The sequence below is a fragment of the Epinephelus lanceolatus genome, chromosome 7 (assembly GCF_041903045.1).
Source record: "Epinephelus lanceolatus isolate andai-2023 chromosome 7, ASM4190304v1, whole genome shotgun sequence".
Lineage (NCBI taxonomy): Eukaryota > Metazoa > Chordata > Actinopteri > Perciformes > Serranidae > Epinephelus > Epinephelus lanceolatus.
Genome location: NC_135740.1, coordinates 4,245,051 through 4,270,949, shown reverse-complemented (window position 1 = coordinate 4,270,949; position 25,899 = coordinate 4,245,051). Strand labels below are relative to the sequence as shown.

At 42.3% G+C, this 25,899-nt stretch overlaps 2 protein-coding genes across 6 annotated transcripts in view; both read right to left on the bottom strand.

Annotated features, from left to right (window-relative positions):
* Nucleotides 1-856, bottom strand: part of ccdc142 (coiled-coil domain containing 142) — a 54,470-nt gene extending 53,614 nt beyond the window's left edge. Inside the window, exons 1-2 of one of the 3 annotated variants that reach the window (XM_033633919.2) lie at nt 693-855; nt 409-472 (exon numbers count right to left, since the gene is read on the bottom strand). Coding sequence is in view for 2 of the 3 variants with exons in the window: in XM_033633918.2 (XP_033489809.2) it covers nt 409-472; nt 717-795 (143 nt within the window). In the remaining variant the exon portion in view is untranslated. Of the gene's footprint in view, nt 1-408 lie in introns of all 3 variants that reach the window. The other 2 variants (XM_033633918.2, XM_078169173.1) reach the window with 2 other exon arrangements.
* A 3,238-nt stretch (nt 857-4,094) lies between these two features.
* The window catches only part of LOC117260670 (storkhead-box protein 2-like), a 128,149-nt gene continuing 106,344 nt past the window's right edge, over nt 4,095-25,899 (bottom strand). For all 3 annotated transcript variants that reach the window (XM_033632695.2, XM_033632696.2, XM_033632697.2), the window contains exons 3-4: nt 23,414-25,844; nt 4,095-15,658 (exon numbers count right to left, since the gene is read on the bottom strand). In XM_033632695.2, coding sequence (XP_033488586.2) covers nt 15,454-15,658; nt 23,414-25,844 — 2,636 coding nt within the window. In that variant the 3' untranslated portion in view covers nt 4,095-15,453. The remainder of the gene's footprint in view (nt 15,659-23,413; nt 25,845-25,899) is intronic.

The window sequence follows — 25,899 nt, the reverse complement described above, 5'->3', positions numbered from 1 at the left end:
ACTGATATTAATATAAATTCTTTAATACTGTGAAATGGCGATATTTTATAAGACAGTTATCGTATTGTAAAAATCTCGTATGTTGCAACCTTACTTATTTGTTATGGTGTATCTTTACATTGTTGCTACGTTTACTACAGTAAAGGGTTTTAACAGTTCCTCCATTACTAAATCTTCCAGGAGTCGTACATAGGCTATTATAGTGAATTCTCTTTAACCAGTGGCACTGATTTCATGTGTAACTATGATGTGTCAAAGAACAATAACATTCATATCAGTAAGACCTAAGGTCCCCTTCTCTATAAGGAGCGACAAAACAGTTTTTATGTTTGACTCAAATAAAACAGGTGAGAGGAAGAGACGTGATTCTTTACAATCTCAAAGCATCATCGGGTCTTTCTAACTTACTCAGCATGAGAAATGGCGTCCAAATGTCCATCCCCGCTGCATCCTGACGACTGGACAGAAACACCTGTGTGACCATTAACCTGTCTTTATCACTGAATGAGAAGCTGGTAGCTTCACAGTCAGTTAGCCTTATTGTTGTTAATGATGATAACAGAGCTATGTTCAACAGCAGCTACAAACTTTTAGCAGCTAACGGCTTTTTTAATCCGTATCTACTGTTAATATTTATCAGATTCCTTCAGTGAAACGACCGCCAAAAGCCAAGTGTCTTATTACAGACTTACTCCTTTTCTAAGATGTACGTCTACCTGTTAATCCACTGCTCACGGAGGAAGTATGGTTTAAAATAGCATCTGTTAGCGAGGCCTGAAAACACAGGATGTTCATCAGCCAATCAGGAGAAAGCGTCCACCGTTGTTATGGAAAACAGGGGAAATGGCGTCGCGTGCTTCTTCTTCTTCTTCTCCCTCTTCTTCGGGCTTTTACGGCAGCTATGAGCCTTTACGTTGCAATACTGCCTCCCTCTGGTTTTCCTCATCCATTATCATCTTCCCATCCTGTTACAGTCTTCTGATCAGTCTCATTGCTTTCAAAAACCCAATATCCGTCTTCACCCCTCCGTCGTGTCCCCACCTCTATGGTCCCCACACTCAAACACCTCTTTAAACCTGACCCCCGTCCGTCCTAACCTTATCCTGCAATCAGGACTCCTTTCTCTTCATACTTCCTGCATGAAATCACTCCCAACTAAAGAAATAAACTCCATCAATAGCCTAACTGGTTTTGATAGTATTTGAAAGCCTCATTTGAATGACTGTAATCAGATGAGCCAGTGCTTGCGCAGACTATATATTCCCAACTTGTTGCACAGAACACAGAAGTAGTGTAAGAAGTAACTTATTACTCCACACAGACAGTAATATTGTAAAGTAACATTACTTTTAAAATGAAGGTAATGAGTAATATGTAATGAATTACATTTTGAGTAACTTGCCCAACACTGTACAATACAACAGTTTGTGAAGGCAGTTGACTCATAGTGCCAGTCTCAATAGACACATGCACAGATGCCCCCTCATGCTTGTTGTTTTGACAAATTTGACCAAACTGACAAAGACTAAAGCTAAAGATATTTCCTTTAGATTTTTTGTTTTATTTTAGTTAGTTTTGCTAATATGCAATATTGTAGTTTATCGTATAGTTTAATTTTTTTTTCTTAAGTCTAGTTTTCTTTTTTTTTTTTTGGTTAACTAAAAAAAATTTTAACACTTAAATTCAGCTTTCAGTTTAATTTTAGTCAGCTAGAATAACCTTGCAGTTTACAGTATAACCACAGCAGAAAGAGGAAGGAGGCTTTATATTTTGAGGTTGCATCGTTTTATCAAAGCAGAAAGGAAGAAACGAGAAAACCTCTAAAGAATTCATTTTGTCTGTCTTCATTTATGGGTGAGCTGTTGGTGTTGAGAGTTGAATATAGCTGGATAAGATTTGGATGAAATCATTTGCATGTGATAATTTCATGTTTAGTGTAGGTTAGGGGTTGAGGTGAGACATGCAGTGGAGATGGTCCATCAACATTACACTTGACAAAGGGATCATTCAGCGCATGCATCAAAGCATTTATGTGCAGCTCTGACAATCAACAGTTGTGCAGCAGTGTGTAACTGGAGTGATCGAATAAACAGTCTGTATCATTTCATCTTTAGCATGAGGTTATTGCTCCTCAGAGTCAGACCAAAGCCAGCATCCACTTCATCTGTTTAAAGGCATTTGGCTCCTCCAGCAACCAGATTATGAAGAGACTATAATCTCTTTATTTCAGAAAAACAAGGATTTACAAGATTATTTTAATTCAAGAAAATAAGGGCAGAATTTTACCCATGAAAACATTTCTCGTAATTCTGAGATAATAATCTCAGTAATGCAGAAAAATAGAGCAGATATTGTTTTTTCAGTGTAGTGTAATTTTTCTTAAACTATGTACATATGAATTCCACCCCAGACACAACAGCATTTTAGAAAGGAAAAAAAAAAAGAGTTCATTAAAAAAATCAGTGAAATTCGTCCTGGCTCATGTTAATGCTTCTGAAATTGCCTACACATGTAGAAACTCACCAGTGAAGGTTCATGGAGCTGCTTGGGTGTTTGCATTATATATTTTTGACATATTCACCCAGCATTCATTTCAGCAGTTTGCTTTGTTTTGGCACCATGGTCCTGTAGCAGCCTGCAGCTGTTCTGTGGGCTGACAAACATGCAGCTCCAGCAGCCTGTTGCCTGCTTGCACCACGTGTTGCGTCCTGTAATGTACTGTGATTGATTGTAGTACAACAGCACCAGCTACTGGGTTATTTCAGTAATGATGATGGTAGTAGCTCTTGCAGCAGCTGGTTTGTGTGATTGTTGGCCAAAATGAATCAGTCAGACTCTGAGTTAAGTGTCTGGCTAATCTTTTATTGAGGAATTCCCAAGATAGTATGTGTCCTTCTAAACCAATTGTATAAACAGTGGGTACTAGATACAAATTTAATAATATCACATTCTCAAAGTGTCCATTAGTGACTGCTTTGATTTTTAATACGGTAAGTATGTGTTGCTAAGGATTTTGTAGTGAATTTTTCTTCAGTAAAACTTTGAATGCAGGACTTTTACTTGTGATGGAGTACTTTTAACATAGTAATACCTCTACTTTTACTGAAGTGAAGGATACTGGATACTTCTTCTATCACTGTGTAATACATACTAATTATCATAGTTTTAGATGATATATGTTAATCACCTGTGTCGATCACACACAGTTGGTGTTTGAAATCCCATTATACAGGACTAAAAACACCACAGCTGAAACAATGTATAGTGGTGCAAGTGGAAATAAAATGTCATCTTTCCTACCCTACTTTTACAAAACAACAAGCACTCTTTTATGGATTTGGCTATAGCACCTAGAGGATGCATAACACAGTTTGAACTGTTGATCATTTTAATTCCTCTTTACCAAATGAACTATATTGAAAGTCATTCTATTCACACTTTAAGCCACATCTCTACGAGGTGAACAGTCTGGCACATAACATTTTCTTTTTACCTTCATCACTTTGAGGACTTTCGGCTCACTCTATCATTCAACACACATCTTTAAATGGCAACTCATTTGATAATATGTAACACACCTCTCAGACCTCAGTTTGATGCCTGCTGGAGAAGAAATGTTGACACCATTAGCACCACAAACATCATATTGAACATGTATCCCACCTACTGGATATTAGATAAATGTATGTAATGACTAGAATTACTGCCTCATGGGTGTGTGCCTCTGCAAACCAGTCAAGCTGTAGTTTCAGTTTACTTACTATTACTTACTTACTAACCCTAATCCTAACCCAAAAACATGTTTTGTGAGGTGACAGTGAATTTGACCTTCAACCACCAAATATCTAATCAGGTCATTGTTGAGTCTACGTTTGTGCAGAATACAAAGAAGTTCCTTCAAGGTGTTCTTGGAATACTGCGCTCACAAGACCAGCTGCACATTGAGCAAACACACAGGGTCCTAAGTTCTCTCCCCCCATAGCCCTGTTCTGCTGTCCATCTTTAGACTCCTTTTTCAAACTGGGCTCCAATTCCTGCTGTATTGTGTTCTCATAAGGCAGTAATGTTGACCACATTAAAACACACAACAGTGGTATAACCAAACATTGTTATTTTATTATCTTAAAAAGTAACACAATCCCAGTAGGGTATCACATACACTACAACAACGGTAACACCATTACTACACATCAAAGGGACTTTCAGATATTATAGACATTTAAAAAATCCCTCTTTTTATTGTTTAAATTATTTGACTAGGCATGACAGATAAACATCATTTACAGGTATGACATACCGTCACCATTAGAAACAATGTTATTGTTGAACCTCCATTTTTATAAACCACCGCCGATGTTAAGGGAAGACATTTCATGGACTGTCAGTGTAGAAAAGGGATGGAAGGTTACAGGACTGTGGCTGGAGGGGGCTAGGGGTTGATGGTGGGCCACTGGGCCAGACAGTAGCAGGGAGGAATCAGGTAGGGGGAAGTGCAATCATAAGACATGAAAGATGGAACCCATGACCTCCACCATGCAGGGGACAACAGCCCTCTGTTACTGGTCGAACAGGGACAAGAACCCCACTGTGGCTGTGGAACAGGAGCTAAAACCCCAAAACTGTAGTACATTAGAGATTAAACTTCACTGTAGGGACAGGAAGTCAACCTATAGTGGTAAACCCAAAATTAGTGGTACAACAGGGTCTGAAACTACTGTATTTGTAGGAACAGGACACCTCTCTAAATGGTAATGGTGGAACAGAGACTAGATCTTGACTAACAGAATCTGGACTTATCCCTCCCCCTCTGAGTGTCTTTCTGTAGTCATAGGAGATAAAGCCCAATTATGTGGGTACAACCGGTACTACAGACCCTTCTGTAGAGGTTTAACTTTGACTAGAAACCTAGAGCAATTATATAGTAAAGACCAAAGCCTACTGTGTGCTCTGTAATGGACTGGAACCCTTCTGTTGGGATAGAGCAGAGACAAGAACCCTATGACAAATACATAATACTCCTTGAATATTGCCCTAGAACCCTGCTGACATTGTAGGCTATGGGCTACAATCCTAGATGCTTGGAGAACAGAGGTTAGAATCTGAATTATTGGTAGCACCCCCAAGGGTTTCAGTCCCCCTTGGACCTTTTTCTCTAGCGCCCCAGGGACTAAGACCCAAGAACAGCAATGAAACAAACTGTAGATCTCTTTAAATTGTAACACAGAGATTAGAATTGTTAAGTATTGATAGAATAGTGGCCATATTTGTAGAACAGAAATATCAGTCCACTGGGGAAAGAATATAAACCAGTATCCGGGTACAAAGGGAAAAGAAGGTGAAACTCTAGTGTAAGTAGTTTGATGCAAAGCATACTCAACCTTTTACTGCAATGGTAAGACATTAGGTTGTACCCTTGAGTAGTGGCAAGATGCAGAGTAGGACTGAATGTAGTGGTCAAATGAGAACTAAGACCCAACAGTCTATAAGGGAGTAGAATCCTACTCCAGTGGTATGGATAATACTTCTTACATCATACACAGAGACATCTGACTTGTTCTTTAATGGGATCAAGGGAATTTTCATATGAGAAGTGTTTGTTACATTTGTTCTGAGCACACGCTGGTGATGAGTTAGGGCCCTGTCACACCTATCTTGTTTGGTCTGGACTTTTCAGTTTGATCTGAACTGAAATAATAGGTGTAAAACTTTCCCGATCACAGAACGGACCACACAGTCAAACCTTGGTCCAACAGAAAGAGGTGGTCTCAATCCAGATCAGACTGAACCATGGTTCACCTATCGTCAAGTGATAAGTATAGCGTAGTGTTTGTTTGTAGTTTGTGTGAGTGTGTGTGTGGTTGAATGACAGAGTGACGGTGGCTGCACTCAGAGCAGAGAGGTGTTGGGGATTGAAGCAGAGGAGAAATTAGCAGTTAAGTTGTCAAGTGGTCATAGATGTACAGTGTAGGTTTTAGTTTGTCCATGAACCATGCAACATAACAAAATGAGCTGCGGCAGAACATGGGCAGAGAATGAGATGACTTTATAAAGAGTCAGTTGGAAAAAGTCACAAAAACTCTGATACTTTTCCATTATTTTCTGAGAGGATGACAGAGAGGGGATATGAGAGGATGGGAGAGCTTGTCTATTAATCAATCAGTGTCAAGTATAGGGAGACGTGACATTGCTATGGTACGTATAGTTCTTTAGTGTGTTTGTATAACGGCAATCTTAAACCAAAACTCAATGCAAACCGTAGTTCAGACTTTCAGGTGTGAAAAGGCCCTTAGAGATCCAGTCTACCATTCAGGAGTTTGATCCTACAAACACAATGTGTTTGAAGCTGGGAAGCCAGTGAGGGTTCTTGTCCTTGTCGCTACACTAATGACATAGTTGCCCAGACATCCAGTATAGTTAGCTGCGACAAGGACTGCAGGGCATAAGGAACTGAGCACTTCACATTGAGCAAACATGAGGAAATCTATGAAAATAAATAGAATAAAAACAAAACAAAACACCAGGTCCTACCATAAAGCGGGCAAGTTAAGTTAACTAAGTGAGAGTGACAAGTATTCTGATTTGTCATCACTCTAACTAAAAGCAGGGACACTTGTATCTTTTGCTGAGGCACACTTAAAGGGTCAGTATACTCAAAACAAATCGAAAAAATGTCTGTTCAGTTGGACGCCAAAGTCAGGTGACATGTTATACTCTATGAACTAGTTTATTTTAAGCATACTGAACCCCTTAAGGCTAATTTGCACTTTACACATAGCTATGAGAATCCATCTGCAGCTCATGTCTGCTGGCATCCATGCAGACATTTGTGTGGGCGACAGCACACTGACCAAAATGTATGGTCATGAGGAACTGGCTTTGGAGTATATCTGGAGTCTTACATTGTGCATATCCTTACTGAATCTGATCATCACAGTGGGTTTGCTTGCATTGCTGTATGTCAGGGTATTGTGTTACATGTCTTATTGGTGAAAAGGCCAACATTATCTGAAGTCCCTTCCTGGATCAGGACAGAGGTTCATTCTGCAGAGGAAGTCATGTACCACTAGAGGCTGTATTAAGGAGGAGGAGTAGTAGTAGAAGGACACTGTGTGTGTGTTTGTGTGGTGGGTTGGCAGATGACCGACAATGCTATCATGTACCATTAGAAAAAACCTTGTTAGTGAAGAAAGGGATACAATAAGGAGTCCAGCACTTTGATGTGTAGTGTGTTAGAGTATATATGTATGTGTATGTGTGTGTGTGTGTGTGTGTGTGTGTGTAAGTGTGCAGACATTCACAGGCTAGAGGCTGATGACAGTGTGATAGTAGAAAGGACGGGCTGTGTTTTTGCTGCTGTGGAGGTAGTTGTGGAGGAGCCTATAGGACGACAACACTGGGTTGACTGACAGCTCCCTGAGCCTATAGGAGGATGGGAAATGATTGACCTATAGGACTGCAGGATTTTTTTCGAGAAAGGTAAATCCAACTCAGCTCAGGTCTGGTTACAATGAGACCAACACGTGGAATCTCCCTGTGCCATAGTCAGTGGTCGCCCTGTCAGTCTGTCCTATCACTGTGAAATCCCAGTCGTGTTTCCCCATATGCTTCATAGAAGGGACTAAATGGCCGTTGTCAAATGTATGCAGGTGAAACCTATTATACAAGTTTAAGCAATCATTTATTATACTTCAGCTCTCTCATCACCCTTTTTATTATGACAATTATCATGACCGTCACTGACCATAATACATCTTAGCACCAGGAGTGAGAGTGGCTCAGGGATTTGATTCAGACTGGTTGGAAAAAAAGTAGTCATGAACTTGATAGAAATGTTAATGAATGGTTTAGCTGTGTATAAATAAAAACAATACTGAAATAAAAAAAAGTCACATCCCTGCTTGTTGTGTATAACACTGGCCTGGTTGAGTTTTCTGAATCACCTCGTATCTCATAGTCTCTGTTGGACGCTCAGCCACCTTAGGTGCCAGTACAGCTGCTTTTGATAAACATACACCTGTACACCCTGTGCTGGCCTTTAACATGCGGCAGCATCTACTTTCTCTGATGCCAGGATTTAGACAATTCATTTCAAATTCACTTCCCATCCACTGAAAACGGTCAGTGATATTTGCTGGTAAAAAAATTCCCAACTCTTTGAGGAAGTCAGCTACTCACTTTTCACAGCCTAGATGTGAAACTCAACAGGGTTATGACTGTAACCTCTCATGTCCGCTGGATACAGCTGCATCACGCCTTCAAGCAGTCTGACAATCACACATTTACTGTTTGATTTGGCTTCAAGTGTGTACTGAAATGAAGGTGCTTTGTGTCTAATGTTGTTTATTTCGTTTACATTTTCTGCGTATTTATCTTTATTCCAACCCGTTCCCATTCCAAGGTCACCAAATACTGAAGCTTTGTAACGCGCCTTGGCGTCTCATAGCAATGCACAGGGCACCTTATAGGGTTTCTATGCGACACAAAGCTGAATCATTGTAACGTGAAATGGTCGTAGTTGGGTTTAGGCAAAAAAACTTCTTGGTTAGGTTTAAAAAAAGATGATGTTTTGGGTAAAAATAAGTACGTTTGTTACGTAACATACTCTGATGTCATGTTAATTCATCTCATGAGTATTGTCAGTGGATGACATTTATTGTTGCATGAAAACAATGTTGACTTTTGGTTTCACACAGGACAAAACTCTTCCTGGGTGAAGGTTTTGTTTTGTTTGACCCATCTATCTACCCTCCCTCCCACCCTACGTGATCTCTGTCGCTTGTTACACTACGTCAGCTGCTCTCAGTGTCAAGTACAGAGAACAGGCAACGACGTCATAGGGCATTGCATTTTGGGTAGGAGCAGCCCTATTTTAGGACATGCTTCTTTATCGGAGACCAAAAACAAGGATAGACCTATCAAAGACCAAGGGCATCATTCCCTTCCAAGAGAAGCTGAACAAGGAAGCCAAGGAGTACTACTCCGAAAAATGAAAGGAAACAAACAACCTCGATCCGTACGAACCCAAGGAGCAATCCGGTGATCTCAACAAGCTACTGAATGTAACATTTCTGTACAGGTTTTCCTACCTCAGTTGTGGTGTAAGCTATTACACATTTGAGCAGCTCCGACATTATAAATATTTTCAGGCCAACCTTCAGCTGAAAAATACATGGGTGCAGGACCTGCAGGTTTTAAGAGTCAACGACCAGAAAATCGTCATTTGCACAAAGGTAGGTAACCAAATTGCTACTCTCCACACACAAGGCCAAGGCCAAGGCCAAGGCCAGCACTGCATCACTTGTTGTCATTACAGCTTTTCTTTCACTTAGGCTATATTTTGGTTAACACTAAGTTTGTTACTATGTGCGATTTCCAGCCAAGATGGCAGTGGCTCTGATGTTGTCACTGCTGTTGTTGCTGCTGTTCTTTCTGCACTGTTTCAGACTTACTTCCATTGTGGTGATTAATGTTAGGTGTAAATGTGGAGGCTACTGTGATTGTATTTTTTGTCATTAATTTTACATTCATGCAAATGATATTCATGTCTTAGGCTTGAACTCCTTAATGAACTTCTGCTCAAGCCACATGTGATCCTCAGCTCCAGCGGTCAAGTGGAGTGCGCACAATGTCCAGTGCTAGCTAGAAAGCTGAAATATTGCACTCCATTAGCGATCTGTTTCCCACTCTAGTCGTGAGAACGGTTATGGTAGTTGATAACATGACTACCATTGCTCTTCCTGAGGTTTCTACCGTTTTTTTTCCCCGTTAAAGGTTTTTTTGGGGGGAGTTTTTCCTTATCCGCTGTGAGGGTCCAAAGGACAGAGGGATGTTGTATGCTGTAAAGCCCTGTGAGGCAAATTGTGATTTGTGATATTGGGCTTTATAAATAAAGTTGATTGATTGATTGATTGATAATGCAGCAAATGTTCACCATTCCACCATATTTTCAAGCAGGATAAGATATAAACTCAACCGCATCGCCTACTAGTCCTCGGTCTCTACTGTTGGTTCCATGTCCTAAAATCCCACAATGCTTTGCGCTGCTCATTACTGCTCATGTCACAATCCTATTCTCTATTGCCACGGGTAGGTTTACATAAGAGTTACTCGAAAGCCTGGTGCTTTGCATAAAGATGCTTAATGTTGCATTTGGCTTCAGTATCACATGCAGAGGATGAGAATTAAATAGAAAAAACTGTTCATCTAAAAACAAAACCAATGAGTTTCTCAATTTCTGTGTGCTCTCTGTGTCAGTAAGTTTTACTGAAGTCATGCTGTCACATTGCAACATAGTGCTGAGTGCCATACTGAGGGGCAGAAGCAAAGCAGCAGATCCATAAGCAGCCATGGCTAATCCACAATTTTTCCATGAATTAGTCATTAAGGGTTAGGGTTAGGGTGCTCGATTGTGTGTGTATCTACATGTAACCTTAGCTCATCATTGACCACAGTTTGCTAAGGTAGTAAAAATAAATAAATCATGAATATCACTAGAGCCTGCTGACGTCTCCACCTTTCGTATATATCACTATGGGTCCATCACACAACAAGCTCTCTTAGTGAGCTTTAGTGGCTAACATTACAACAGGCTACTGGCTTTATATGATCAGAGCATGGCTTAAGCCCTTTTACACAGAGATGGCGCTATGGAGCCTCTGTGAGTCCCTTCTTTGTACCGCTTTTGCACTCTTACACAGAACAACTGCAGCATCATTCCTCTCCAGTGTGTGATTATAGACAGCATCCCACATCGCGGGAATCAAGAGGCGCAACAGGCGTGACATTTAACACGTCAGCCTCTAATGTGACATATAACATACACATCGTCAGCACTTTCTAAACAATTACAATGGCATTAACATGTCAATAACAATAATTTACCGTCCCTGTTGTATAGTGGCTGATCGCGTCCTCTGCTCAGAGGGTAAGGAGCTCCTGAATCTTATTGCTTCCCCAACTTACAGTCGCTGTTCTCCTTCTTTAAGTTACCCACTAACTGGTATTAGCTGCTTTTTAAGTCTTCTGCGTCGGGTTGCACGTGTAACATGTCGTCAAAATGTCATACCAGTCCTACCCATGATCCCGTTCTGCTGGCTGTCCTGTTTATACCGACACTGTTTCGGCACTGTCACTACCTCCCATGGTGACTTAAGCCTTGTTCACATTACACGACTGGCCGACCAATCTTGAGTTGCGGAGATCTTTTCAGTGTTCATCTCTGGCGACGTGTGTTTCTGTCATCGGGAGTCTCGCCAACTGCGTTACAGCCTGTGTGTGCACACCACAAGATTTCACTACCAAGCCCTTGCCAACAGAGCCCCAGATAACGCGGTGACATCACCAAACTACGTTTTGTCACACGTGACCAAAACAGGATAGTTCCCCAGCGCTATTTGTCAACATGGATGTCCGACAGCTTGGAGCTCTGCAGGTCGTTTGTGCCCTGCTCTGCGCTGAGAAGAAACAGGATAAGAAGAAAGGGATTTGGGTAAAGGAATGGGTCACTGCACGCAGCGCGCGGGTTGTCAACTCTGCAGAGAGAGTTGGAGGTGAGTTCTGTGAATGAAACTCGGTTGCCACTGTGCTGCTAGCCTAACAGCTTTCATTGTACTGTCTATATGGTCTATGCATGTATTCTGACCCAGATTATTGTACCTTTCATAGCTGAATGATCGAACGGGTTTTCGGGAAATGCTACGGATGACAGCGGAGGACTCTGATTTCTTGCTGGGGCTGGTAGAGCCGTACATCGCAAGGAAAGACACCAGATTTAGGCTTGCCATATCCCCTAGAGAACGTCTGTCCTTGACCCTGCGCTATCTGGCTACAGGTGGGTTATTTACATTGCGTGGAAGTAAAAATAAATGAATCAGATGTGCCGCCAGAGCCTGGGTCCAAACACAACGGGCACTATGTGATCCTCTGTATGCCGCTATTGTTGCTGTTGCTTGCCAGCTTGTTCTCCTCACGTTTATTCCGTCCTCCTGCGTGCTGACATGGGACGTATCCCGCCTCTCATTGGCAGATGCTCTTTGTCAGTCGTGTCACACCTCTCCAGTTTTCTAGCATGCCAGATATCCAGTCCCAGTCTCAGACGAGGGAGCAACTGGCTCGGAGGTTTGTTCACACATGAGGGCAGTCTATCTGCTGACTCACCTCCGACCCAAGGTGGCTCTCAAGATCCTCTGCGATGTCAACATCGCGGTGAAAATCGTGTAATGTGAACTAGGCTTTAAAGGAGAGACAACTCTGTTCCTCCATTCTCCGATTGTACCTTATATACAGAACGGCAAGGCAGCATAACAGAGCAATATTCTCACCTCAAACAGGCAGTGTTAAATGGGCTTTAAAACAGACAGTTCAGTCACCAGAAAAAAATGTTGACATTGTATGTTTCTGCAAACCTCAAATACATTACATTTGCACGTTTCATATGTATCATATTAAAGTTTCTAATGTGATGTGGTGTATGATCTGACCGTGTAATCAGGAGGTGGAGGGGATGGTGGATTGTGTGTCATCTAGGCGAGATGCCTGCCAAGCTGCAGGCCACTGTTAGAGACCAACAATCAACAAACTGGTTGTATTTCAGCAAGTCATTACTATGCTTTCACTGCGGATAGTGCCATGAAAAAGCGGTTGCTTTTTACTGAGATTGTGTCCCCCAAACTGAGCATTTTAAACCAAAAACATGATCTGTTTCATGTCTACACTTATCTTTTAGAAGAATGAAAGCCATTGCAGTGATTATCAACATAATCACTGCAAAGTGTAACCACAACAATAGTCCCTTCCTATGCAGCATCTCCACCACCACACTGCTATTAATCACTCATATCCATAAATCGTATGTTTATTGAACTGTGGGTTTAGTATTGTGACTGGCATAGTGGAAATATTATGTCATGTGAGATTAGCTCCCCCAGCAGTCAGTATGAATACATTTACATGCTATCAGGACAGAGAAAAAACGGTTTCTGCTTACTGGTATGTTACAGGTTGTGACATCATATGCAGGATCTCAACAGCTTCTATTTGAACACCACTGTGAAGTGACTCCATAAGCAAACAGGTTAGCTATAGAGCCTTTTAGGGCTAGCGTCACAATGAAGTCAGTTTGTTAGCTGGAGGCAAAACGCGATTCACCACCACAGGGCTGTAGGCTACATAGGAGTCTTAAAATGTTGTCTTGTTGTGTTATTGGGAGCCAGAATAGTAGGAGTCATGGCTCGAAACTTAAATTTCATCGCATACCAGCTGCCACTGCCCATCAACAAAAATGAAGACAACTATGTTAAAAGTGATATGACTAAAGAACTGGACAAAGGCCATCATTAAAAATGCTCACATGTGCAGCGCACACTTCATATCAGGTTAGGGAAAAAGTACGAATAATGTAATGTTATGTGCATTAGGGGTTATCATGTCCACCTCATCAGAAATTGGGTAGGTATTAAGAGTAATATTGGATTTCTCTGTAAAGGTACCTTTTTTGCGCATTTGCTAACATTAGCTTCAATAACAAAACAAATCAAATGAAACCATTCAAGGGTCATCCTCCTATGTAAGATTGGCACGGTAATCAACCACAAAGCTGACCATCCCACTTTCGGCAATCCTGTCAAGTCATCCATCCACTGAGTGAGAGCATATGGGTCAGCCAGTCTGGTCCTGTTAGTCCGTGTTTACTTATTCAAGTAACACTTGCGGTCCTGGAGAGTGAGTGTTATGTACCTATATGTACCGAAACACTAAGAAGGCAAGTAAAGTAATTTCATGTCAACTGTTAATAAATATAGATGTTTATACACTGTATATATAAATTCAATTATATTGTGTAAGGTATGTATATACTGTATATTCCTTTTTAAAGTCACCTCTCTAATTTTTTTTAATACCTTATGTTTTATTTTTTTCAATAGTTTTCTATCTGTTCTCCAATCCAGTGGTTCCCGACTGGTCCAGCAGCGGGGTCCAGATTTCTCCTTAGTCATTACGTCAAGGTCCACAGAGATGGATATATTCAGCATCATACTTGCGTTTGTCCATGTTGTCCAGCTAGTTTGCTGTCTTTGTTAAGTAGCTGTCATTCACTCACTCTACAGAAGGAAACATTCACTTCAAATTCACTGTACTTCAAAATAAAGATTTTTTTTTTTTTTTTTTACAAACTTGACACATTCGTGAGTCACTTGCGGTCCATTCAAAATGAACCCGCAACCCACCAGTTGGGAACCACTGCGTTAACTTGTCAGCCTGTCTCTGTACTGCTGTACCATGAGAATTTCCCCTCAGGGATCAATAAAGTCTTATCTAGGGTGGCCCTAAGAACTGTCCCATGTTTTCATTATTTGCAGTGTGTTGAGCTCTCAGGGCCAGTGTACTGTTTCGGTCTGTTATGATAGTGGAGCGGAGAAAAGAGCATGTCTCCAGTGGACACTGGTGCACTGGCTGGAATGCCAGAGCGCTGAAACGTGACGCAGTTAGATCCAGTGGACATGAGGGGTAACAAAAAACAGAGAGGAAAAAGTGGGAGAAGATCTGTCACCATGACAGCCTGAACAGTCTGTAATTAAAAACCCCTGTCATCATCCCTGGAGCTAAAGTGTTAAGGCATTTTTAAATGGGCATCATGGCATCCAACAGATACAACAACTGCTCAGCTTCATTCTACAGAGAGTGTTACAGTGAAACAGTCCTGCTTACAGGTCACTCATTCGACTGTCTGACCCCCTCACATTGTTGATGCATTTTGGAGTGATGGTCAAGGGTATTAATTATCATAGTCACTTCTTGTGGCACTGCACCTTACAACTAGTCTGCCTGTGGTGAATTTAGAACAGAGACACTAACAGAGACAAAGTGAGTAGGAGCTGGATCAGTGAGAGTGTGTGTACCATCAGTAACAGTAGTCAGCAGAGCTGCATCTCTTCAGTGTGTAATACCAGGAGACACCACCAGAGGGAGATGCGCTGATCTGGAGCAGCTGGAATGGGAGTGGAAATAACATGACCTGAGATTACAGATTATACAAACATACACCCACCCACACACACACACACACACACACACACACACACACACACACACTGCACACGCACTAAAACCCACGTGAAAGTGAAACAACACAACAGCAGTGTGTAAACTAGAGGCTGTAGAATGACATGGTCAGAGTCTGCCCAGTGGCCTGGTGTGTATATGTGTGTGTATGTGTGAGAGAGAGCAGTTTCCTGGTAGTCTAAATTTCGCTGTTTGTATCTGTCCAAGTGTGTGTGTAGGGGTGTGTGTGTGTGTGTGTGTGTGTGTTTTAATAGCTATAGTTCCACAGTGGGCCTGTGGCAGCTCCACTGATTCAGTCAGTCTAAAGATGTAACAGTCCTTAGGGGTGGGACTTTTATTTTCTGGCCTCACTCCATTGGCTCTCGGCGCTCCACCCAGCCCTTAGTTCTGCCCCTAAACGCTGGTGATTGACGCAAGGCAAGCGCTGGGCTTCTGGAGTTTCTCCGGTTGGGTGCCGGCAGGTTCTGGGATGGCGCGGAAGGAGAAGGGGGGGCCGTTGCCTGTAGTGATGCCGAGGTGGCCGGGGCTCAGTGCCAGGTTCTGCCGACGGTTACTCTCCACTATGGAAGAAGTGTTTGACGCTAGGCTCTCCCTTGTTCTGCAGAAAGACAGTGACACACAATGAGAAACCATAACAACCACAACTTCAGATGAGGTGCTTGAAGCTTCCAACAGAGAACAAGACTAAATATTTTTGTACTTTCTTGTACAGGTTTTGGTTCATCATCATGTCACAGAGGAATATGCACTGAATGACCAGCTGTATATAAATTCATTCACTGTCCCAACTTTGTCCATACATTCATATAAAGAATGAACAAAAAAACCTGCCTGACTATGTCTAAAAATTATGTAAGTGTGTTCACATTAAAGGGATCGCTTGGATTTTTTGAAGTGGGGTTGTATGAGGTAATTATCCATAGACAGTATATTACATACACTAGATATCAGTCACCACATACACAGTTTGGAGAAGCAGGCTGGAGCACCACAACCGAAGCTAAGCAATATGCTACTGTGGAGATGTCAGCAAAACAAATTTTAGCCCCCTAAAAAAAGTCCAACCTAGAAAAAATCTTTAACAGTTTAAGTGTACACTATATTGAAAGTATTTTCACTGCTTTACCTTTCAATCAGACAGCCTGTTTTGACAAGAAAGCTGTAAGTGTCTTCCTTTCCCCGTCTACGCTTTCGTCAAAGTCACCAGACTCCATTGAGAAAAACAGTAATTTAACATTGCTCAATACGAGAGCTCCCAGTGTACTGCTGCCTCAGTCAGTTAGTTAGTTTGTGTTGTTGTGTGACTTTGGTGAATCTGAACTTACCTTTTGAAACGCCAAAGTCACACAATAACACAAACTAACTAACTCATTGACGCAGCGGTTGTCCAGCAGCTCCTGTGTGCAGCAATGTTAAATCACTGTTTTTCTCAATGAAGTCTGGCTTTAAAGAGAGCTATAACAGCTTCAGTTATCCGTGGGAAATCACTGTCTGACATTAAAGTAAAGCAGGGAAAAGCTTCTAAATGTAGCGCACACTTAAACTGATATTGATTTTTTTAGCAGCTACAATACATTTTGTCGCTGACTCATCCATAGCAGTACATTGCTTTGCTTCCATGTTGGACTCCTTCCTGCTTCTCCAAAGTGGGGGCATGCCGACCGACATTGCCTACAGGTAACACACTGACTATAGATAAGTACCTCATACATCCCTACTTCAAAAATGTTATGTTGTATTTGTCAACCATGATTATAAAATAAGAAAGTTTATCACTGTAGCACAGCAGCTTGGGGAAAAACTACTTGTTAACAATAGGGGTGGTAACGAATTACATTTACTCTTTTTACTGTAACAGAGTCATTATTTTGTGTACTTTTTCTTTTTTGAGTATTTGCAAAATCTGTAAATTTACTTTTACTTAACTACTTTTTATCAAAGTATTGCACTGTGTTGAATTAAACATTTATGGTTAAGACGCTGATTATGAGCTTGTACATTAAGATTTACAGACGTACAGTCATATGAAATAAGCTACTTTCACTGAGGCATTAAAAAAAATAGTAAATAGTTAACATTAAATCTATAAAGAATAATAACAGAATGAGCATATAAGAAGCTATAGAGATATAAAACATGCTTTTGAAAAATGTTTAGGCTACATTCAGATAGGAGAATGACCCTTGATCTGATCATTAGCATATACTGACTATACTAATAATAACTTAAAGGCGCTGTATGTAAGAATGTGGCCAAAACGGTTACTGCACTCAAATTCAAAATACTGCCGCGAGTCGTGTCCGCCCCCCCTCCCCTACAGATTCAAGGTTGCTGGACAGCGGCACGCTGGAGACTGATTTGTTTGCCCACGGGTGGCTGCTGTGGCAGGGCTGCGTCACCGCGTACTTGATCTTCGGTTTTGCAGCGGACCGTTCCAGCAAGTCCGGCTTCTCTGCTGCTAACGCTGCTGCTGGGATACAGCTGAGGAGACTGCTAATGCTATGTACCGGGACACTGCTAATGCTGCTTGCCGTGCTGCTGTAGCTCAGTCGTAACTTTAACTGATGCATAACAACCAACTGGTGCACTGCTTTAAATGCAAGGAATTGTGGGTTGGCATTATCTCCTTTCCATAGTAAGGGATGGTCCAGTATATCCTTTGCTAAAGAAGATTATAAATGAAGCACCTTTCCTAAATAATAAGGGAATGTGAAACAGCTCTTATTATGGCTACGTCTTACATACTTCTGGGTCATTTCACTATACTGGGACAAAGAGGCTGAGGGGACTGGTTATAGTGGGACAGAGAGGCTGTGGGGACTGGGTATAGTGAGTAAAACATAATGCTGAATTTAGCAAAACTTCAATAAGACCAGTAATATAAATAGCTTGAGGCATTTATAATAGTATGATATGGAAAAACAGTAAGTCAGTGACACATTCTGAGCCTAAATGACTTAACAGTTTAAGGTATGCATACTTCTCACTGGAACTTTTGCAGACAGGAGAAATATCCTTCAGCAAAATCCATTACAGTATAAAACTGTCAGAGAAAATGATGACAAAAACACTGACTAAAACTAACAATCAGTCCCACAAAACAAAAAACGGACCAGAACGTGCCTTTAAACCAACTACAATTCTCAGTAAGTGACCGAGACTTGACCTGAATTCCCAGTTGTTATTAAAATTAACACTGAAGTGAAGTAACATTTGGGTGGAAAATTAGCTAGTGATATGTCTTCTCTAGCTCACACCTCATGTCCATTTTGGGACCTGTATTCTCCCACTTAAATTTTCATTTACATGAAATCTATAATTTAGGCTTATCAGTTAATTTGCTTGGAAAACTGACATAACTTTGAATCATGTCTAAATCCTAAGATGGAAAATGCCATCATTGAAGAATCCAGAGTCAAATCACACTGATGACAAGATGTCACATTTTCTAATATTCCAATTAAACAGTGTCAGGCTTTATTTTGTCCCATTATTGTAAGATCAATTTATCAAACAAACAGAACATTAAGTTGCAGTGATGTGACATGTTTGACCGACTCGCTGTCCCAACTTTGTCCATATATGTCTATGTTGAACACAGACATATGAAGTTCTGTATGCTGATAGTGAGGTGAGGATTGTAGATCAATTCATCTTGTGCTTGTGATTCCTGCTTCTCCTTACATAAAAGTTTTTTTTTCTTTTGTTTTACACATAGTCAATAATATCACTACTTTTTCTTCAATAACCTGACCTATAATTATGATAAATATATTATTCATTTCTCCCCCAGTTACAGTCCAGTCCAGCACACCTGTAGACCAGCTGTCTCACATTAAGAACCACAGGAGTCTCATGTTTTACCTTTAAAGGTCCCATATTATGCTCATATTCAGGTTCATACTTGTATTTTGGGTTTCTATTAGAACATATTTAATGTACAAAGAACACATTATTTTTTTCATACTGGTCTGCCTGAATATACCTGTAATCACCCTCTGTCTGAAACGCTCTTTATGGACCCAATCTCAATGTTTATTTACAATGATTTCCAAGGTAGAAAATCCTCACCTCATGTACATTACAAACAGCGCTGAGCAGACAAAGCCCATAAAACAAACAAACCAAAAAAAAATAGCTGAAGTGTATAAATAAATAAAGTATAATAGTAATAAAGTGTATAAATATTTACAAAATTTTCACCACTTTACCTTGGGACCTGACAGTCTTCCCCGACAGGTAACTGAAGCTGTTATATCAAGGCCACCGACTCCTCTGACAAAAATGTTAATTTTACTTAGCAAAACACAGAGTTGCTGGTCTACTGCGGCCTCAATTAGTTAGTGTGTAAGGTAAAGTGGAGCAAATATTCAAATATAGCATACTCACACTGATATGGATTTTCTTAAAGTCACCATAATACCTTTGCTGCAGCCCCGTCCACAGCAGTTCATTGTTTAGCTTCTGTACCGGTAGATTTGGTTTATCAAAAACGTGAGAAAAGCAACACAGTACTTGAAATAAGCACAGCAGAAACATCACATGGGTTGAACCACTGTGTTTAACTATATATCTTTAAATGTTATAGCTACATCTGAAAATGAAAACATAAATCAACAAGTTTGCAGATTTTACATATCTCTGCAATTGTATTCAGTTGTCAGTTTGCTTCTTATGAGTGATTATTGCTGTTAGCGCAACGTCACGGTCATTTGGTCTATAGAAGGTTTCTCTGGAATTACATTGCTAGGCAACAGCCTGGGTCCATGTTGGCTTCCTGTCTGCTGATTTCATTCACATATACTGCAAAAGATGACAACAAGAAATACAAATGGACCCTTTTAGAATGTTTCTATTGCAAACATGTCTATATTGTATAGTTGTGACATCACAAATTTATAGAAATCCTGATGGCTTGTTTAGAGGCACAGTAATAGGAACTGTGTGCATTTCTCTGCGGACTTTATAAAGCACTTACAGTAAGGGAAATAATTATTTGATCCCCTGATGATGTAAGTTTGCCCACTGACAAATAAATGATCAGTCTATAATTTTAATGGTAGGTTTATTTTAACAGTGAGAGACAGATAATCAATTAAAAAATCCAGAAAAACACATTGGAAAAAAGTTATAAATTGATTTGCATTTGCTCGAGTGAAATAAGCATTTGATCCCCTACCAACCAGCAAGATTTCTGACTCCCACAGACTAGTTATGTGTCCACAGGGCACTCAAATTACTCCTCTCCCTTTAAGAGAGAAGCCTACTCCTTATCTCAGTTCGTTACCTTTATAAAAGACACCTGTACACAGCAGCAGTCAATCAACACCATGGCCAAGACCAAAGAGCTGTCCAAAGACGTCAGGGACAAGACTGTAGACCTGCACAAGGCTGGAATGGGTTACAAGGCAATCGCCAGGTAGCTTGGTGAGAGGGTGACAACAGCTGGTGCGATTATTCGCAAATGGAAGAAACATAAAATAACCGTCAATCTTTCTTGGTCTGAGGCTCCACGCAAGATCTCGCCACGTGGGGTTTCAATTATCATGAGAACGGTGAGCAAACAGACCAGAACTACATGGGAGCTTGTTAATGATCTCAAAGCAACTAACCACAGTCACCAAGAAAACCAGTGGTAACACTCTACGCCGTAATGGACTGAAATCCTGCAGCTCCTGTTAGGCCCCCCTGCTCCAGAAAGCACATGTACAGGCCCTTCTGGAGTTTGCCAATGAACATGTGAATGATTCTGAGAAGGACTAGGAGAGGATGTTGTGGTCAGATGAGACAAAAATCGAGCTCTTTGGCATCAACTCAATTCGTCGTGTTTGGAGGAGGAGGAATACTGACTATAACCCCAAGAACACCATCCCCACCGTCAAGCATGGAGGTGGATGCATTATGCTTTGGGGGTGTTTCTCTGCTAAGGGGACAGGACAACTTCACCGCATCAAGAGACTGACCTGACCTCTGTGACTGCCAACACAGGTTTCGCCACCAAGTACTAAGTCTTGTTTTGCGAAAGGATCAAATACTTATTTCACTCGATCAAATGCAAATCGATTTATAAAAAAATATCTAAAAATATCTAATTTTCATTATTAGACAAATGACAGAAATAACACGTCTGTGTCCTGGTCATGGTTAAGTTAAATTCTAGCACACGGTGGAGTAGTCTCGCCACCAGACAATCAGAGATCTCCGCCTTCTGATAGTCTGGGGACACTCCTTTCTAAAGTGTGTTTAACACACCGGCGAAAACGGCCGGCAACAGAGCAACGCCTCTTGCATTTTTGAAAAGGACACTCCTTCTCGGAAATGTGCGCTCCCCCTTTTCTCGTCTGCAAGGAAACAAACACACAGAAAGCTTGAAAATGGATGCCGAGAGATTTAACGTTTTATCAAACGTGTGCTCATCCGTGAAGAAAATATTTTTTCCAGCGGATGTCTTAGTTACAACATTATTGAGCTATCTGGAATAGTTTCATGTCGTATCCGACAACGGGAGGCTTTTAACAGATGACGTCCAGATGTTAGCTTTGCTGCTAGTGTTAGCTGTCCCTGTCAGCTGCAGCCACTGATGCTTTCTAGACATCGTGATTTCCCAAAACTGAATAAATACCACACACAGCAAAACAAAACTGCTTTGCTTGCTCAATCATGTTGTAACTAAGATATCCGCTGGAAAAGATATTTTTTTCACGGACCGTTTAATGAGTTATTACCTATTACAGACACCGCTAACGGCTAATAGGGCTAACAGCTAACGGTTAGCCCAGCTAAACGTGCACACAGAAATAGTAATGTTTGTTTAATCATTGTGTTTATAGACTTTACAAACATCGCATTAGTCTAAACGGTGATACAGTGATGTGAAAAATGTGATATATAGGCTATATATATAGCTAAAAGCTCTGCTGGTTTTCTACCCAGAAGTATTTGTAAACAACAAGGTGATTCCCTCTATAGTCTGGCCATACGGATGAGTCATGGCCTTGTAAAAGATTATGTTTGTTTCTTTTAGTTGGCGAGAATGTGTCGCCGCAAACGCGACAAACATCCACTGAACTTTGACGGAGTTTTCTGCGAGCCCGACTGAGCCATTTTGTACCGCTACACGTGTTTCTAGTGGGACTATGTTTACAAGCACAAGAGTTCAGCGAGCCACCGAAGGACCGCCCTGCAGATTTACTACTGGTTCTGCAACGTAGGGAGTTTTTTTAAACTCTGAAATTGTATCCGCCCATCTAAACACAAAATCAGGGAGAAAGTCATCAGTCTTTAGTTAAGCAAAGCGTCTAAAGACTGACTTGTGAGTCTAACGGTGGAGCATCTCTCCTGATCACACTGGACAGCAGTAGTGGAGGTTGTACCAGTGTCTGGTAAAACAAAAGGCCTATTTGGCTGGCTTCAATAACATTTAGTATCTGAGCTGAGAGCATCACAGCAATGAACACAAATAAGGTTTCTTCATTCTAGGGATGGTAAAGGCACATTGGTGCTGTATTAGAAAAATCACTGTCACTCTAAAGATACACACCGATCAGCCAAAACATTAAAGCCACTGACAGGTGAAGTGAATAACATTGATCATCTAGTTACAATGCAATGTTCTGCTGGGAAACCTTTGGTCCTGGCATTCATGTAGATGCTACTTGACGCGCTCCACCCACCTGAACACCATTGCAGATCAAGTAAACCCCCTTATGGCGACGACATTGTCGATGGCTACTTTCTGCTGACAACTCCATGAATTGCAGTTTATATATTGCATCTGATAAATGCAAAATGACTGTCATATGACACTGTACCTGTCAGTTATGACACAGAATATGATAATTAGTAAGCAGCAGAACTCTCCTGTCACAGGTCACGATAGAGTTAACTGCTGTATCGAGAATAATGAATGACTGAATGATTTTTACCCAGCCTTTGAGTTAAAGTTACTAATAAAATTATATATTACCAATTGTTTAAGGCAAAACCTAATTAGATTTAATAAGGAATCTGATACTGGATTCAGACTCATAAAATTGTATTGAATGCTATCTTTAGACGTAGGCATGAGTCTTATTTCAGACGGACTGACCCACATTTGGTTTGGTGAAAAACTACTGATAATACTGTTACAACTGGACAAAGAAAGGACATGACTCCTTTAAATCTTGTGTCAGTCAACTAAAACATCATCTCACCTCAAAACTTAGGAGAAATGGATGAAAACTTTTTGCTAACAACCCCATAATGCAAACCGTTGAATTCAATAAATGGTAAATGAGAATGTGCCCATAATGTATCAGGAACAGAAACTATCAGTTATATATGCATGCAGTATGTGTAATCATGTTCTCACCGTGGTGAGTTGAATCCACTGTCTACAGTGACAGAGCTGGAGTCCATACTGTCCAGTCTAGCAGAGTGGGCTGACTGCTGGTTCTGACTGGGCTCTGGAAGGTTCTCTTTAGCACCAGGGAAGGTGAGGGTTCTTTCAAACCTCCTCTGTAGGTCCCTCTCCTTCTCTCTCTCCAACAGCCACTGCATGGTCCCTGCTCCACCTCCTCCCATCCCAACAACACCTCCTCCAGTTTTTTCATCCTCTCCTCGACTTTTACTCCCCCCCTCCTCGAGTTCATCGTCATCTGAGACATTGTAGTAGTCAAAGGAGGCCTCTGCAGCACTGGTTGTGGGTTCAACCCCCTGTGGGGGAGCAGATGGTGTGGCCACCAGAGGTTTGGGAGCATCAAAGGCCTCCTGGGAATCAAGTGCATCGCAGGACGAGGACAGAGTAGAGGAGGTGAGGGCTGGGGGTTTTCTCAGGGAGCTGTAGCCGGGCAAAGGGAGGCTGGGAGGAGGTTTGAAGAGTGTGTCTTTACTAAAGATCTCCTTACGTTTCTCCTGACCAGAGGAGGCACTGTGGGGAGGTCGTCCATTAGGTAGTGGAGGGTCAGGGATAGAGAGGGGTATTGGAGGCAAGCTGCCACCCTTAGGTCCCACCTTTGACAAGTCCTCCTTATTTTCTAAAGTATGGGGAGTCTGTCTGTCCGTTTGCCTGTCAGTGCTGCCCAGTTTTAATCCATCATGGCTACTTTTGCCCAGAGTTCCCAGCGGGTTTGCTGCTGTGAGAGCAGCCTCAGAGGAACCGGCACACTGGAAGTAATCATCAGGAGGGATGGCGGTGGGCAGTAGTTTGGGTGAGTATGCTGGCAGGCTGTCCCTGCTCTTACTTTTCTCTAAACTCCTGCCACCATCCAACCCCAGAGAATCCACAGGCAGCTTAGCTGAGGGGGGCGTGGCACGAGAGTAGTGAGAAGAGCTCTGATTGGCTCGCAAGGTGCCATCGTCAGTATAGTAACGGCTCCGATCGTCATAATAATCAGGTGGTCCGATCAAACCCGCTCCAAGAGGTCCTTTAGAATTGTCCATGGATCTGGAGCGTTCCTTGGCCTTGTCACTGCGTTCATTTCTGGACTTCCTCTCCTGGGTGTGGGAGTGTGAGCGGTGGACTTTGGAGTGGTGGGCTGAGGGGCCATGGCTTGGCTCAGGGAAAGGCATTTCTGTGCGCCGCTTGGCGAGCTCTCCAGACACATCCCACTCTGGCGTCACAGGCAGGTGGGAAGAGTCGAGGATGTTGGGATTGCTGTGTGCCAGGTGAAGGCGGGCCCGTTGCCGCTCCATGGCCAGGGCGTGTTCCCTCGGTGACCGGGCCAGTGAGGATGAGTAGGCTCTGTAGTCCCTGTCCGCAAGCTCTAGGTGAGAACTGTCACTTGGCTCACCGCGGGACGCCCTCGTCTTGCTATGTGAGCGGCTGAGTTTGGTTTGAGACTGCTTCCTGTGTCTACCCCCACTTCTCCTACTCCTGGAGCTCTGATTGGCTGATGACGCTTTACTCCTCTGAGCACGCTCTTCTTCGAGGCGCTTCATGACAGCTGTGTGCCGGGCGAGGTTCTCCACAGTGAGGTCAGGGTTGATTCTCCGGATGATCTCCATCTCTACATGGCGTGGCAGCTGGCTAGGTGCCTCCTCATCACGGAGCGGCCACTCCTCAGGGGGGAACTGTGCGGAGAAGGTGGCCAGCTGCTTGGCCTTGTCCTTCTTAAAGCTCAGGCGGAACAGCTTCAAACCAAATTTCCGACTTCCTGTACCACTTCCTCCACCTGTTTGTTTCTCTATCTCTCCAGTTCCTCCTCCTCCTCCTCCCCCTCCTCCTCCTCCTCCTCCTCCCCCACCTCCCCCACCTCGGTGCTTGGTGAGCGTATCCGTCTTGAAGGGGAACCCAAGGGTGCTGCGACTCTTTTCTGTGTTGCCTCCTGCTTGCTGAGGAGGTGTTTGTGGGGAGTGGGGGGATGAGTAAGTCTCCCGGTGGTCTTTGGGAGATCGACGCTGCAGGGTGGTGTGGTGGCTAGGGGGATCGTCTCCACGGTAACTGTTGTTGTAAAAAGAATCCCCACCTCCTCCGCCTCCCCCGCTGTGGTTTTGGCTGGACTTCGGGTGTGTTCGTTCTCTCACGGCTCCGGAGGTGGACGGGGTGATGGTGCCAGAGAGAGGGGAGGTGCACTGTGTCTGCTGATGCTGCTGTTGGTTCTGATGTTGCTGCTGTTGGTGACGGTCAGCCGATCGCTCATCTAAGTGATACCACTTGGAGCTAGTTCGGATTAGGCTCGGAGTGATGAAGTAAGTCTGAGGGGTTACAATAAAATATCCGTCTGGTGTTGGGTAGATCTTCCGCTCACGGACCAGCATGCCCAGTGTGTGGTGCAGAACCTCCTCCGTTGGTGTGGGAACACCTGAGCAAAATCAGAGACAAGAAGCAGTTAGAGCGGACACATGTCAGAGAAGTTT